At 38.7% G+C, this 12463-nt stretch overlaps 2 protein-coding genes across 3 annotated transcripts; one reads left to right on the top strand and one right to left on the bottom strand.

Moving 5' to 3' along the window:
* Positions 1 to 2207: 2207 nt before the first annotated feature.
* Positions 2208 to 4424, top strand: LOC121794679 (short-chain dehydrogenase TIC 32, chloroplastic-like). Its single transcript, XM_042192957.1, has 8 exons — positions 2208 to 2487; positions 2655 to 2886; positions 2970 to 3049; positions 3131 to 3284; positions 3363 to 3441; positions 3747 to 3831; positions 4000 to 4046; positions 4160 to 4424. Exons 1-8 carry the CDS (start codon positions 2382 to 2384, stop codon positions 4319 to 4321), a joined length of 945 nt encoding a protein of 314 aa, XP_042048891.1. The 5' UTR covers positions 2208 to 2381; the 3' UTR covers positions 4322 to 4424.
* LOC121794678 (mitogen-activated protein kinase kinase kinase YODA-like) lies at positions 4400 to 10550 on the bottom strand. Of its 2 annotated transcripts, XM_042192955.1 has the most exons (13): positions 10318 to 10550; positions 9035 to 9596; positions 8182 to 8919; positions 7961 to 8048; positions 7824 to 7886; positions 7359 to 7519; positions 7182 to 7257; positions 6890 to 6949; positions 6682 to 6789; positions 6363 to 6599; positions 6185 to 6229; positions 5635 to 5726; positions 4400 to 5437 (listed from the first exon to the last, which is right to left on the bottom strand). In XM_042192955.1, the coding sequence occupies exons 2-13, from the start codon at positions 9589 to 9591 to the stop codon at positions 4939 to 4941; spliced, it is 2724 nt and encodes a 907-aa protein (XP_042048889.1). In that variant the 5' UTR covers positions 9592 to 9596; positions 10318 to 10550; the 3' UTR covers positions 4400 to 4938. The 2 variants fall into 2 exon arrangements, with proteins under 2 accessions (XP_042048889.1, XP_042048890.1); XM_042192956.1 differs by lacking the exon at positions 6185 to 6229.
* Between the last annotated feature and the right edge of the window lie 1913 nt (positions 10551 to 12463).

The following is a 12463-nucleotide window of genomic DNA, read 5'->3' as shown; positions in this document are numbered from 1 at the left end:
GGACCTCCTGGGACCTCTGGCGAGGGTGTTGCGCCCGTCTTTGACCAACCGGGCGAGTGCGGCGAGTAAACGAGGGAGGGGACGGGGTCTCCTGAGCATCTTCGGGGAGGTCGTGGGAACCGCCGCTGCTACCTCCGGCGTAATCAACTGAATAGTTCAGGAGCTGCTTCTTCGGCCAGCCCGCGTCGACACCTGCCCGAAACTTCTCGGAGTCCATTAGCACCTCGTAGCAGTTCCAGTAGGTGAAGTCCTTGTAAAGCCCGGGCAGGGGGAACTCTTTCTCCGCCATCCTCCTGCAGTCGTCGTCAGTTTGGCCGCTGGACTTCATTCGGAGGGCGTTGGTGTACAAGCCCGAAAATCGGGACACCCCAGACCGGATTCGGTCCCACCCCTTCCGGCACTCCTCCCCGCTGCATGGCCTCCCCTCTGGGCAAAATGTCTTGTAGGTTGCTGCTATTTTAGCCCACAAGTTAACGATCCTTTGATTGTTCGAGGCGAGAGGGTCATCGCAAACACTCACCCACGCCTTGGACAGCGCGACGTTCTCCGCGTCTGTCCACTTCCTCCGTACCTCCGTCTGCGACGACTCGCCGACCACCTTCTTCTCCTTCTTCTTCTTGGGCGCGCCCCGACCCCGCCCCACGGGAGTGTCCGGTGCCTCGAGATCTATACCCAACTCCTCTAAGGAGAAGGACTCAATCCCCTGGAACTGCGTATCTGCTGGGTCAATGTGTGCGAAGCAGCAGTACCAAAATCAAAGCTGGGGCGATAGACGTCAGAGCCCCCGGCGTCCCTTGCCCCCACGGTGTACTCTGCGTCCCCTGCATCCCTGGCATCCCCTGCATTCCGGGTGCCCACGCCGGCATCATCGGCATCCCGGGATGCATCCCCTGTCCCCCCTGACCCCCCGGCATCCCCTGCCATCCCGGCATACCACCACCAGATGCCATCCCGGGCATCATCTGCTGCCAAGGGTACATGTTGTTGTAGTACCCGGGCATCTGATTCCATTCACCTCCCACGGGGACCGCGGGAGTTTGAGACCCGCTCGACCCTGAAGTTGGCTCGTTGTTGAGATTCATTTCGCGTTGTTGATCTTGTACAGAAATTAAGATAGAGAGAGTACTCGTTAAAACAAGTGGTGCGAATGAAAATGTCGTGCAAATCGCGTATATATAGTGTTTCGAAAAAGAAAAAAAAATTGGCTCGCCGGTTCCTCGCTGATCGGGAGGCTGCAATAGCGGCGAGCCGATCGGCGAGAGAATCGGCGAGCGCCCGGGAATCGGCGTGCCCTCGCCGAAATTCTCGCCGATTTGGCGCTCGCCGGGTGCAATAGTTCGGCGAGCGCTAAAAATCGGCGAGCCACTCGCTCGCCGACCACTGGAGATGCTCTTATGCTATGTCTTAGCAGAGATGTCATGTCATAATTTAATTAGAGTTAATTAATCGCTACTTATCTCAATATTTCAATTTGTAATAAAAATTAATCTCTCAAATCTTATGAAAGAGTTTGGTAGGAGTATTTACGTTCGATCTTCAACCAAAGTCAAAATTTTAAATTTATTGAAGGTGAAGGTTTCATTATAGCGTTGGCAAAGCTAAGGCTCTAACGTCATGCGTCAAAATTAATATTAGTACTACATATGAGAACTATTCAAATACTAATATGTTTCACAGCCTCCTAATTTCATAATCAATTTTTAATTTTGGTGTCATATAAATATCTAAATTTCTAACTCCCAAACTCACTCAAAAAGTTTAGAATAATTAAATTCACTATTCAGATTGAAATTGGAATGTAAGAAATATTATATTAAAAAAATTTAGGTCTAATTTGCAATTAAGTAACCCAATTAAGTTTTTTTTAATTAGTAGTTGTACAAATTCAACACTAGCTAATAGGACATTGAATTCCAATGAATGAGGGGGCGACTGAAGTCGAGTCCCCACAAAATGGACGCAACAGTAATGTCATAATATAATATCGTCATTATCCATACTTATATAATAACTGTCAATTAATTGAAAATAATAAATAATAATCATTTCAAATATTGAGATGGGGTAATAATAAAAATACATAGTGTATTAAAAAAAATGGAAAAAGAAGGTGCAAGGAGTAGGCTTTGGCCGCCACATATTTGATATCCCTTTCCATGCAACCCCACTTAGGCCTTAGCTAGAGACAAGATATACAATCTCCAGCCTAACTATGTATAGTGTATACTACCATAGAAGATTATTTTTCATGAAATGTCTGAGTCAGAATCTCTACTTCATTTCATTAAATCAAAATATTGACATACAATCTTTCTATATATAGGAATTGGTATATTGAGATTTGAGATTATTTATTAGTAGGAGTACTAATTTGTAAAGAGATGTGGCTGTTCAAGAGAAATGGGCCTTCTGGATTTTCTTCTGCTTCCACAGCTGAGGAAGTAACCAATGGAATTGATGCATCTGACCTCACTGCCATTGTTACAGGTCATCTCCTTTTCTTGCTTTGTTTACCCTACCCCTCTTTTTAAATAATTCTTGAGTTTTTATTCAAAGATTTATTACATACTACATGATTGAGTAATTCTAGCTCTTTCAAAAGGATATGAATCAAATCAATCAAGTACTAAATAATTTGAAGATTGAAAGTGCAGGGGCATCAAGTGGTATAGGATTAGAAACAGCACGTGTTCTTGCAAAGCGTGGTGTTCATGTTGTGATGGGAATAAGAAATATGGGTGTTGGAGAGAAAGTGAAACAAGGGATCATCAAAGAGAATCCAGCTGCTAAGATTGATGCCGTTCAGTTAGATCTCAGCTCCATGCACTCTGTTCGAAATTTTGCATCCCACTTTAAATCTTCAGGTCTACCGTTGAACATTTTGATGTAAGAAACAAACCACCATCATATTACCAATGTGAATCATGTGCTAATTATGCTAATTTCCCAACAACTCTCTCTACTGCCAGTAATAATGCTGGAATAATGGTGCCGCCTTTCACACTGTCTCCAGACAACATAGAGCTGCAGTTTGCTACAAACTATTTAGGTATTAGCCTAATTAATTAATTAATTAATACCATGTAGCTTTAAGTGTTGGAAGAAACTCCTACATATTTGTTGTTTTCAGGTCATTTCCTTCTAACACACTTGTTACTGGACACGATGAAGAAGACAGCCCGTGACACGAAGAGGGAGGTGAGGATTGTGAACCTCTCCTCAGTGGCTCATCGTAGTTCGTACAGAGAAGGAATCCGATTTGACAAAATCAACGATGAAAAAAGGTCTGCAAGACATTTATTTGGATGTATTGAGGATTAATAAGGTGTATGATTGCAGTATTTCATCTCTAACATATGCAGTTATTCCAAGCTTTATGCATACGGCCAATCAAAACTTGCTAATATACTGCACGCTAACGAGCTGGCTAGACGGTTAAAGGTAATCTGCAAGCATGTTTTCTCCCATTATTGTGAAGGACTCATTTTGAACATAACTTGAATTAGATGATATATGCTAAGCTAAAGAGAGCAAAAAACACTATAATTAGTTAAATAATTATATGTGTTCAAGTTTGGGGGAAACAGCTCTATTTCAACTATTCCATTTATAAAGCAGAGCCCTCTGAGGATATTGAAATAGAATGATCTCAATTAGCAATCACTAAGTTGATCACGCTAATAAAGTCTTTTACTATATCTTATATATCGAAGTTGCTGACGTGCTGCATCAATTCTCTTGAACAGGAAGAGGGTGCAGACATAACAGCAAATTCAGTTCATCCTGGAGTAATCACGACCAATCTTTTCCGTCACCTTGGTATTTTTGAAGGTAATCTTGGCATTTTCGAAGGTAAAGTCATTTCATGCGTTGATATCTTAAACTGAGACTCAACTTCGAGAAAGTTACAACGCCTCATCCTTCAGTTCCATATCTTCATTGTACAATGACAGTATAAGGCATGGTTGCAACTCAGCAAAAGTGTTTCTGTTTATTCAGGTGTAGTGAGCAGCATTGGTCGACTGGTGCTCAAAAACGTTCAACAGGTAAGCTCAGTGCGTACTAATCAAGGCGAAAAACGCAAAAACATTCAAAAGTAGTGATGAATTCTGCAAGTGATTTATGGTGATTAAACTGATGTGTGTTGCTGAATATGAAGGGGGCCTCAACTACCTGTTATGTGGCGTTGCATCCACAGCTCAAAGGTGTCAGCGGTCAATACTTTTCGAACAACAATTTGGACAAGGCAGATGCCAAGGCTACTGACAAAGATTTGGCTGCTAAACTTTGGGATTATACAATGGACCTGATAAATAAATAGGAGTAAATCATTATATGTATACCAAAGAAAATAAGACGCAAACACACACACACACACAAAATGTACAATTTGAGAGAGTTGATGCAAATCTGGATTTGTTATATCTCCATTTTCTCTTAGTGCAGTAACAATTGCATACTGTAATATAAATAGTTCTACAGCTATTATCATCTGGGTGATAATTGCTACCCTTCTATTCAATAATGTGAATATACATTTTTTTTCGCAAGACTAAAGATTTAACAATGACTATACAATCGAAGCTGTAATCCCCAGGCCAACCAACCTCTCACTAGCTCTAGCAAGGACCAGTCAGTTACATGTCAAAGTCTCATATTAGGACACGAACTTTCTAGAAGATGCATCGTCGTCTGGAAGCTCACTCGTCGTTTTGGGGTGAACCAGTGGCGACTCTGGTGGGAATAGACAGGCGGGGCGGGGGTGATTTTGTGTGACAGTAAGTGCTGCAAAAGCAAGTTGCTCAGCATCGTCATCTCTGCTGTTCAAAATAGCATCCTCAACAAATAAAACAATGGGTGATGGTTGGTTGCATAGTGTGCCAAAAAAAAGTGACTGCTCAACCACCTAACTCCTAATCTTGTCGATAATGAATAAAGCTATAATCCAGGTGTACGGTGGCACTGCGATGCAGCTGAAGGGGAGAGATCCGGTGACTGATTTAGCTTGGGTGGATCTCTGAGGAGTTGCTGAGACACGCGATCAGCCAACACCGACTGTTTATCATAAAGTTCTCCGTTCGCAGTCCTTACGAATTGCTTTCCAAGAGCATCATTATCATAGGATGTCAGTTCCCGGAAAGCATGGGATCCTGACTGTGCACCTCGGAGAATGTCTGGATCCCAGTAAGAGTGGCTGCGCGGGGGCAACTGCAAGTTTCCATTCCCATAACCCTCCTGCGATAACGTAGGCTGATTGTGGAATGGGATGGCACCAATACCACCAGTAAGAGGTGTGGATGAACCGGAAGTCGTGCGGGGGCTTGATATAGGTGAAGGAGACATTCTTCCACTTAGATGTTGAGGCGACCTTGGATGTAGAAGAGGACTCCCAATTGGAGAGACCGGACATGATATGTTCCTTGAAATGTACATGTTACTGGAAAGTGAAGAAAAACAAAATATAAGTCCAACATCGTAACTACTAAAACATTTTCTTTCGAACCAAGGTGTGAACTATCTTTGGTAAGAAGATTGTTCATGTCCTACTTTTACATGGCGGAAACAAGTAGACAAATTATACAAAGGGACAAATCAGGAGAACACATGTATACAGAGAGAGAGAGAGAGAGAGACCTAGAATGGAAATTGGATTTTGAAACTCGAAATGAATGGATAGACAGTCTCTCTGTATCTGGTTGCTGAAGACTTCTTGTGTTACCCTTGCCCTATATGAAATGCAAGAACGTCTTAGTAATAAATACACAAGAACACATAAAAATGCAAGCACTGTTATAGTGGTGTAAATTAAAGCTCCAATACATGATTAAATATATCCCAACTGATGACCTTGTCCATACGAAACATTCTAGGATCTCTCTCTATCAGTCAGGAGTTTCCTTGAGTTATAAAGGAGGGTTTGGATTGGGAATCTCAAACCAAAAACTTCGTAATTTACTTTTAGATCAATGTCGGTGGCTGAGGATCAATAAGCCATTTGCATTTCCATATGTTAGCAACCAAGACTCTAAACATGATAGTCAAAGAAGTCTACCTCAAGCAAGAAGACAATACGCTAATCACAATTAACTTAAGCATATACAGTTCTGCTTTATGCATTTCCAGATGATAAAATATCATAGAATACATTAACCACATTGTTCATTAATAATGAGGGTATTACAACCTTCAGACACCAAACTTTGAGGACCTTTAGCAGCACACATGAAGACTGTTTCAATTAAGGCCAAAACATAAGATAGAAACAACATGTTAGAGCAACATCCTCCTTACAAAAAATGATGACAAGTTGCATTTAAAAATCTTAGTTGAGTCAGGAAGCCAAGATAAATTAGGAGCAATACCACAGATTTTGAAGCATTAGGCACTGGAGGATGATCTGAGGAGGTTGGACCAGGTATTTGTTTCTCTAGAGGCACAACATTTTTCACAAAAGAGTGCTCCAAAAGTTGAGCAGCTGCAGGGCGATTCTGTGGAACCCTCTGCAAGCATAGCCTCACAAAGTCTTTCCCTTCATCTGAGAGGTGATCTGGAATTGTTGGAAGTTCCTTGCTATTTCCAATCTTGAACATAGCTGCAACCTTAAAGACCAAAGTGAAAAGTCAGATAACCCATCAATACACTGAACATCAAATCTACAACCACAGAGCTCAAAGTACTGACCCCTTCATACTGGGACCAAGGTGGCTTTGATGTCGCCATTTCTATAACAGTGCATCCGAGACTCCATATATCAACAGCTAAGCTGCATCCATTTGAATTCCTAATAACCTAAATGAGCAGCAAAAAAGTAACTAAGTTTTGCAAGACAAGAAAGGAACCCATAAGGGATTTCATTTTCAGCATCCAAGAAATAACAGAAATGACTAACCTCAGGTGCCATCCAGTAAGGACTACCCTTGAAAGATAAAGGACAAGAATGCCCTGTAATCTGTAAAAAAGCATTATCAAATACATAACCAATAAAAATAAAATCGCAGGTGCCACTAGAAGAATTAAAGCCAGGAGGATCCTGACCCTAGTATAAGCAATATAGTAGTAGTTTCTTTGCCACAATTTTTTGGTTATTAAACCTAACCAGCCATATGTATACTAGTTTCTTTGCCACAACTTTTTGGATATTAAAATTTAGTCTAAGTTAGCTAGAAGAGTACAAAGCTTACATGCTTTGCCATCCCAAAATCTGCCAGCTTAACACGGCCATTTGGATCCACGAGTATATTGGCTCCTTTAATATCCCTGAATATATGTGAAGCATTGAGTGCATGATGATGTTTACTGATACACATTTGCATGAAAATTCTGACAAAACATTGACCAAACAAAAAAACCCACTTCACCTGTGCACAGTGTTTTTAGCATGTAAATATGCAAGCCCTGACAAAATTTGCTGGGTGTAACTGCGGATGGCTGATTCTCCTAGTTTTCCATAGTCCTGAAGAATCTTATGGATGGAACCACCAGATACATACTCCAGATATATATATAATTTATCCCCTACCTGTTAAGGGGTAGATCATCAATACAGAATCAGCCGGAGATTATGGAAAGTGACCAGTGCACCATTGAATATGAATTTGCACGTCAAAAAACAGTGGTTTCTATAAAAAAAGACCTCTTAGTTATGGCATTTCCACAAATTTGCTAATCAGACATTTAATAGTATGTGCAACGTTTCTTTTTAACTGTCAGGTGTTTAAGCCAATTAAAAACCAAGGCATTTGGAAACTAGACTTTGCAATTCTAGTTTCCAGTGAATCTTATCAAAGTTTACACCATCAATATTTTTCAAGAATAGAACTGACCGTTTCAGATCCATAATACTGCACAATATTAGGATGTCTCAAGCGACTCAACAGCATGATCTCCTGCAGGAAACATAGAAGATTATGTAAGAATCTTCAACTTGCCTTCCAATAAATTCCAAGGCCAAAAGACTCACTTGTCCCAACTGCTTTGCACTTTCCTTCGATTTTGCATCATCAGAAAATAATGTAACCTCCTTCATGGCACACATTTCCCCAGTTTCACTGAACCAGATAGATCAAACCGATTACTCAGGATGAACAATAAAAATGCACTAATTTGATTTAGTAAGCTTCAGAGATTTATTATTTTAAAAAATAAGAGCTTTCAGAGGTAAACAGAAACATGTTATCACACCTGTTAAACCCAACATACACATGCCCAAATGTGCCTCGACCAAGCAACCTCCCTTTCTTCCAGCGTGAGCCAGGGCTTGTTAGATTCTCTGTTCTTCCAGGACTACGAGGCACAGAAGGCGACGTCACAGCTGAATTTTGATGAGAGAATGGTGACGAATTGGAAACTGATATGGGAGGAAGTGGCAGAGCATAACTTGGTTGTTTCGCATCATCAGGCCAGTTACCCTGAGACTCGGCATGTACCCCTCCAGCTCTAGGATGAAGTGGTGTCACTGCACCACTGTGAATTCTGGAACTAGGGCCAGGACTTGTCATTCTAGGACTAGGATTTGGAGAATATTCTGGGCTCCCTCGACTGGGCTGCCAAAATAATTGCCCCGACATATCTCCTCCCATTGAGTTATGGCCCGAAGTCTGACCTGACCCAGGTGAGCATTGGCCAGATCCAAGAAAAGGAAACTCAGTGTAAAGCTTCCCAGTTGTATAAACAGTATTTGCAACTGGCTCATAACCAGAGGCTCTCATTGGACTTCTAGAAGGACTTGACCTTGAGCTATCTGGAGCACTGGAAAAGGCACCATGCTGCGGAACTTGTAAATTTGCCATGTGACCATTCAAATGTCGCTGCCTTCTTGGTGGTGAAGAGTTCAGATGTTTATTGGAGGAAAGGTTTACAGGAACAGGTGCGACTTTAGAAATTATTGGTGCTACAGGAGCCTGATCCTTAAGAGAAATGCTTCATGGAGAAACACACGAGAGATTCATTTTAGTAACATAGATACCACACATTATACATAAGTAAACCAAAATGAGAAAATGCACTTCTGATATAAATTTCAGAACCTACTCACCTTGAGGGGCTGCCTGCAGCAGTCCTGCACCCAATATCATAGTCATTTGCGAGAGGACTTCGCTGACGTGAATCAACTGGATCATCACTCTCAATAGAACACTCACTACAAATTGAAGCAACAGCCAACTCAGCATCCAATTCAGCAGGTTCCAGTCTCTGACGGATGCATGCAGGCCTGGGCAGAGGTAGAAATAATGATGGTTTGGACTTTTCTGGTTTTGGTTTTGGTTTTGCTGTTTCACTTATTCCAGAATCAGTACGACTAACATTGGCTGGGCGGAGGCCTGGCACAGGAAGTGGCTGTGATTGAGGCCTTTCCACAAAACTTTGACATCGCGCGACATTCTTGGAAGGTGATGGAGACCTCGACGGAGCACGTGACTGAGTCCCTCTTTCTGAACCAATGTCACTTGAACGTCTTCTAGACCCTGCTGATTTACCAGATGATTTACTTTCGGGACTCTTGAACTTCTTATGAAATGTGTCAATGAAACTTTCCTTGGTAGACTTCTTTTTCGCTTCATTTGACGATGACTTTCCCCACCATGAAGGCATATTTTCTGCAAACGGAAAGTACAGACTCTAAAGCTTTAACACAGAGTGGGAACATAAGTTGATCATAATTCTATTACAATAATAACTACTCTATCACCCATGGCATTCCACTCTATCGGAACCACTAAATAGAATTGTCATGAAACCTATCTTTCGCATCAATTTTTTTCACTCCAGAACCAAAGATATTTACCAATCCCACAATATAAGTGTCTATAAATAGAAAGCTAGAGATCCACACACGATAATCCATTAATCATAGTTCTTGTTTTCTTCCTTCTTTATATTTTATTTTTGGTTAAAAATAAGTGGTTTCGGGATGCATTTCAACGAGCCGCACTCCATCTTGCACTTTCCCATTGACTACTACAATGACAATGGAACCCGCTATTATAATTATTGAATCATGCTATGCTTCAAAATGTTGAACTCGTCAAAACTAGAAAAAATTACTCCTTAATTAACCCAAAATCGAGCAATCTTTCCATCCCACGCTAGAAATAGAACTCCAAAATTGCTATCTTTTCTAATGTACCGCGAATAATAATATGATCAAATGATGCTCATGATCTCCGAAAACTAGTACAGCAACAAAATGCAATCGCTATCTCCAGTATCCAAAATCAGAGCTTCTTACTACAGATCTAACCATACTTCACACTCACAATACCTAAAAAATAACTTAATGCACAGGAAATCATCGCAGTAACTAATTGAAAATCTCACCTCAACTTGGCAGCTCTCTCACATCCCTAGAGCGAACCAACAAACATTCAGCATAATCTATCCCAAAATTGAGTGTACGGAGTTTAAAAAAATCCCTAGCCCCCGAATGCTTAAGGACTACGCCGTAATAATTCAAGTGCTTGTGTTGTGAGTGTGAATTCAGATTATCACAAGAGATCGCATAGAGAGAGAGAGAGAGAGTGGAGTGAGTGCATAGAAATGGAGTTGTCTGAGTGAAGAATTTAATATTAGCAGCAATTATTGCAATTATTATTTTTCATTAAAGAAAAAGGACACTAATTTATTGTAATTTTGGTGGAATAATTTTAAATGGAATTGAATACTTACCTTTATTACGATATTTTTCGTTTTTTGAGGGATAAACTTTTTTTCCGGTGCGCTTTGGTTGCTTTTGAGGTATTCCTTTTTTGTACTTTATTTTTCTGGTATTTATTTACTAGTGAATTAACTTCGAAAACTTACTTCATTTTAATAGGGACAACATAGTACCTGAAAGTAACGGCGTCGTTTGTAAATAAGATCATTTTCGGTCATTTTTAAATAATGTAATAAATGTTGCCTAATTGTTTATTGGTCCAAATTTTAATTAGATGAAGTCAATAAATTAGGGCAGGTAATATAATTAGAATTGAATTGTTGATAGGTTTTAGATTTTAAATCAACATCTACATAGATCCGTTAGTAGTAATTATAGTATTAATATGCTATGTTGGATTTTTTAAATAAAAATGCTATATATGTAGGAAATTTACTAGGGTTATTAATGGATTCAGTTTGAAATATGGGTATTTATGGAAGTACATGACTCGTCATAACGTATCAAACTTACTTGATCTGTTTAGTTTAGACGTAATCATGTATGTATCAACTGTAAGTGGAAATTCATAGTGATTTTAAGATGTTGTAGTTCATTGAATAGTTAAAATTTAAATTTAAATTTAAATTTAAATTCAAACAAATTAGTATTGAATTTGGTGGGTTTGAGTATTTATGGGTTTTATTATTGTATTTACTTGATGAATAACCAATATACAATGTTCTTTCGAGTTGTTGTAATATTATTAGAATATCGTAAATACATATAGTTTTGCTCTATATTGAGTTCAGAGTAATAGTAACTTTTAATCAATGTTAAAAATTGGGGTTATATTCATCCATTTTCATGTATGCAAAAGAAAACTAAATAAAAATTTGGTTTTCAAATACTTCTATATGGGATATGTATGACTTAATAAATTTGGCCATACGTGTTTTAATTTAATTTCACAATAACAGAAATTTATGATAGGTTTCGAGCAGCTGCACAGTTATTGTTTTAAACTCAAAAAGAAATTAGTTTAAAATTCAATTCTTTTTGTCATTTCTATAAGTCAAAACGCAGTGAATTTGATGCTATATTTTTTACTACTAAAGTAGTATACTAGGCAACTAATCATTAAGGCAAACAAATATGTGCGGTTAAAATATTATATTATATTATATTATATTATATTATATTATATTATATTATATTATATTATATTATATTATATTATATTATATTATATTATATTATATTATATTATATTATATTATATTATATTATATTATATTATATTATATTATATTATATTATATATGACTCTAAATAACAACTACACATAACTCATAAGTATTCGTGATCGTGACACATACGACGATGTCGTGATAAAGTTGATATAACAAAATTATATAGGTCGGGTGATTAGTGAGTTTTCATACTATATTTAATAGCAGAAAAAACAAATTAAAATAGGTAAGTATTATAGTCTGCCAAATCGCCGCAGGTTTTGGACTGCTACTTACATTTGTCATTCTTCAGACAAAGACATGAACAATAGTTGTAACATTAAATAAAAGAAGAAAAAGGTGAAAGGAAGTCTGGAACTCAACATTATTCATATATGGAATTGTTTTAATTGAGAATGCCTGGCTTATTAAATTTGAAAATTACTAGTATGATTTTCAATTAGTTATGTATTGTCGTAAGTGGAAACAATGTTAAAAAAAATTGCAATTAAATCTCTTCACAAAAACTTTGATTTCTCAGATCAAAGTCTTGAAAGTTGAATGGGTACTGACTATAATCAGAAAATTTCGGTTCAGT

Source organism: Salvia splendens, chromosome 3 (assembly GCF_004379255.2).
Source record: "Salvia splendens isolate huo1 chromosome 3, SspV2, whole genome shotgun sequence".
In the NCBI taxonomy this organism is placed as follows: Eukaryota; Viridiplantae; Streptophyta; class Magnoliopsida; order Lamiales; family Lamiaceae; genus Salvia; species Salvia splendens.
This window is presented reverse-complemented; position numbering and strand designations above follow the sequence as displayed.

Excerpts from the sequence above, each read along its gene's own strand:
- LOC121794678 (XM_042192955.1), bottom strand. The coding sequence starts at position 9,591 with ATGCCTTCATGGTGGGGAAAGTCATCGTCAAATGAAGCGAAAAAGAAG. Across the intron at positions 8,049-8,181 it reads GTGTATGTTGGGTTTAACAG|TGAAACTGGGGAAATGTGTG; the intron begins GTGTGATAACAT and ends TATCTGGTTCAG. Across the intron at positions 6,950-7,181 it reads ATTTTGGGATGGCAAAGCAT|ATTACAGGGCATTCTTGTCC; the intron begins GTAAGCTTTGTA and ends GCTTTTTTACAG.
- LOC121794679 (XM_042192957.1), top strand. The coding sequence starts at position 2,382 with ATGTGGCTGTTCAAGAGAAATGGGCCTTCTGGATTTTCTTCTGCTTCC. Across the intron at positions 3,832-3,999 it reads TCACCTTGGTATTTTTGAAG|GTGTAGTGAGCAGCATTGGT; the intron begins GTAATCTTGGCA and ends CTGTTTATTCAG. Across the intron at positions 4,047-4,159 it reads TGCTCAAAAACGTTCAACAG|GGGGCCTCAACTACCTGTTA; the intron begins GTAAGCTCAGTG and ends CTGAATATGAAG.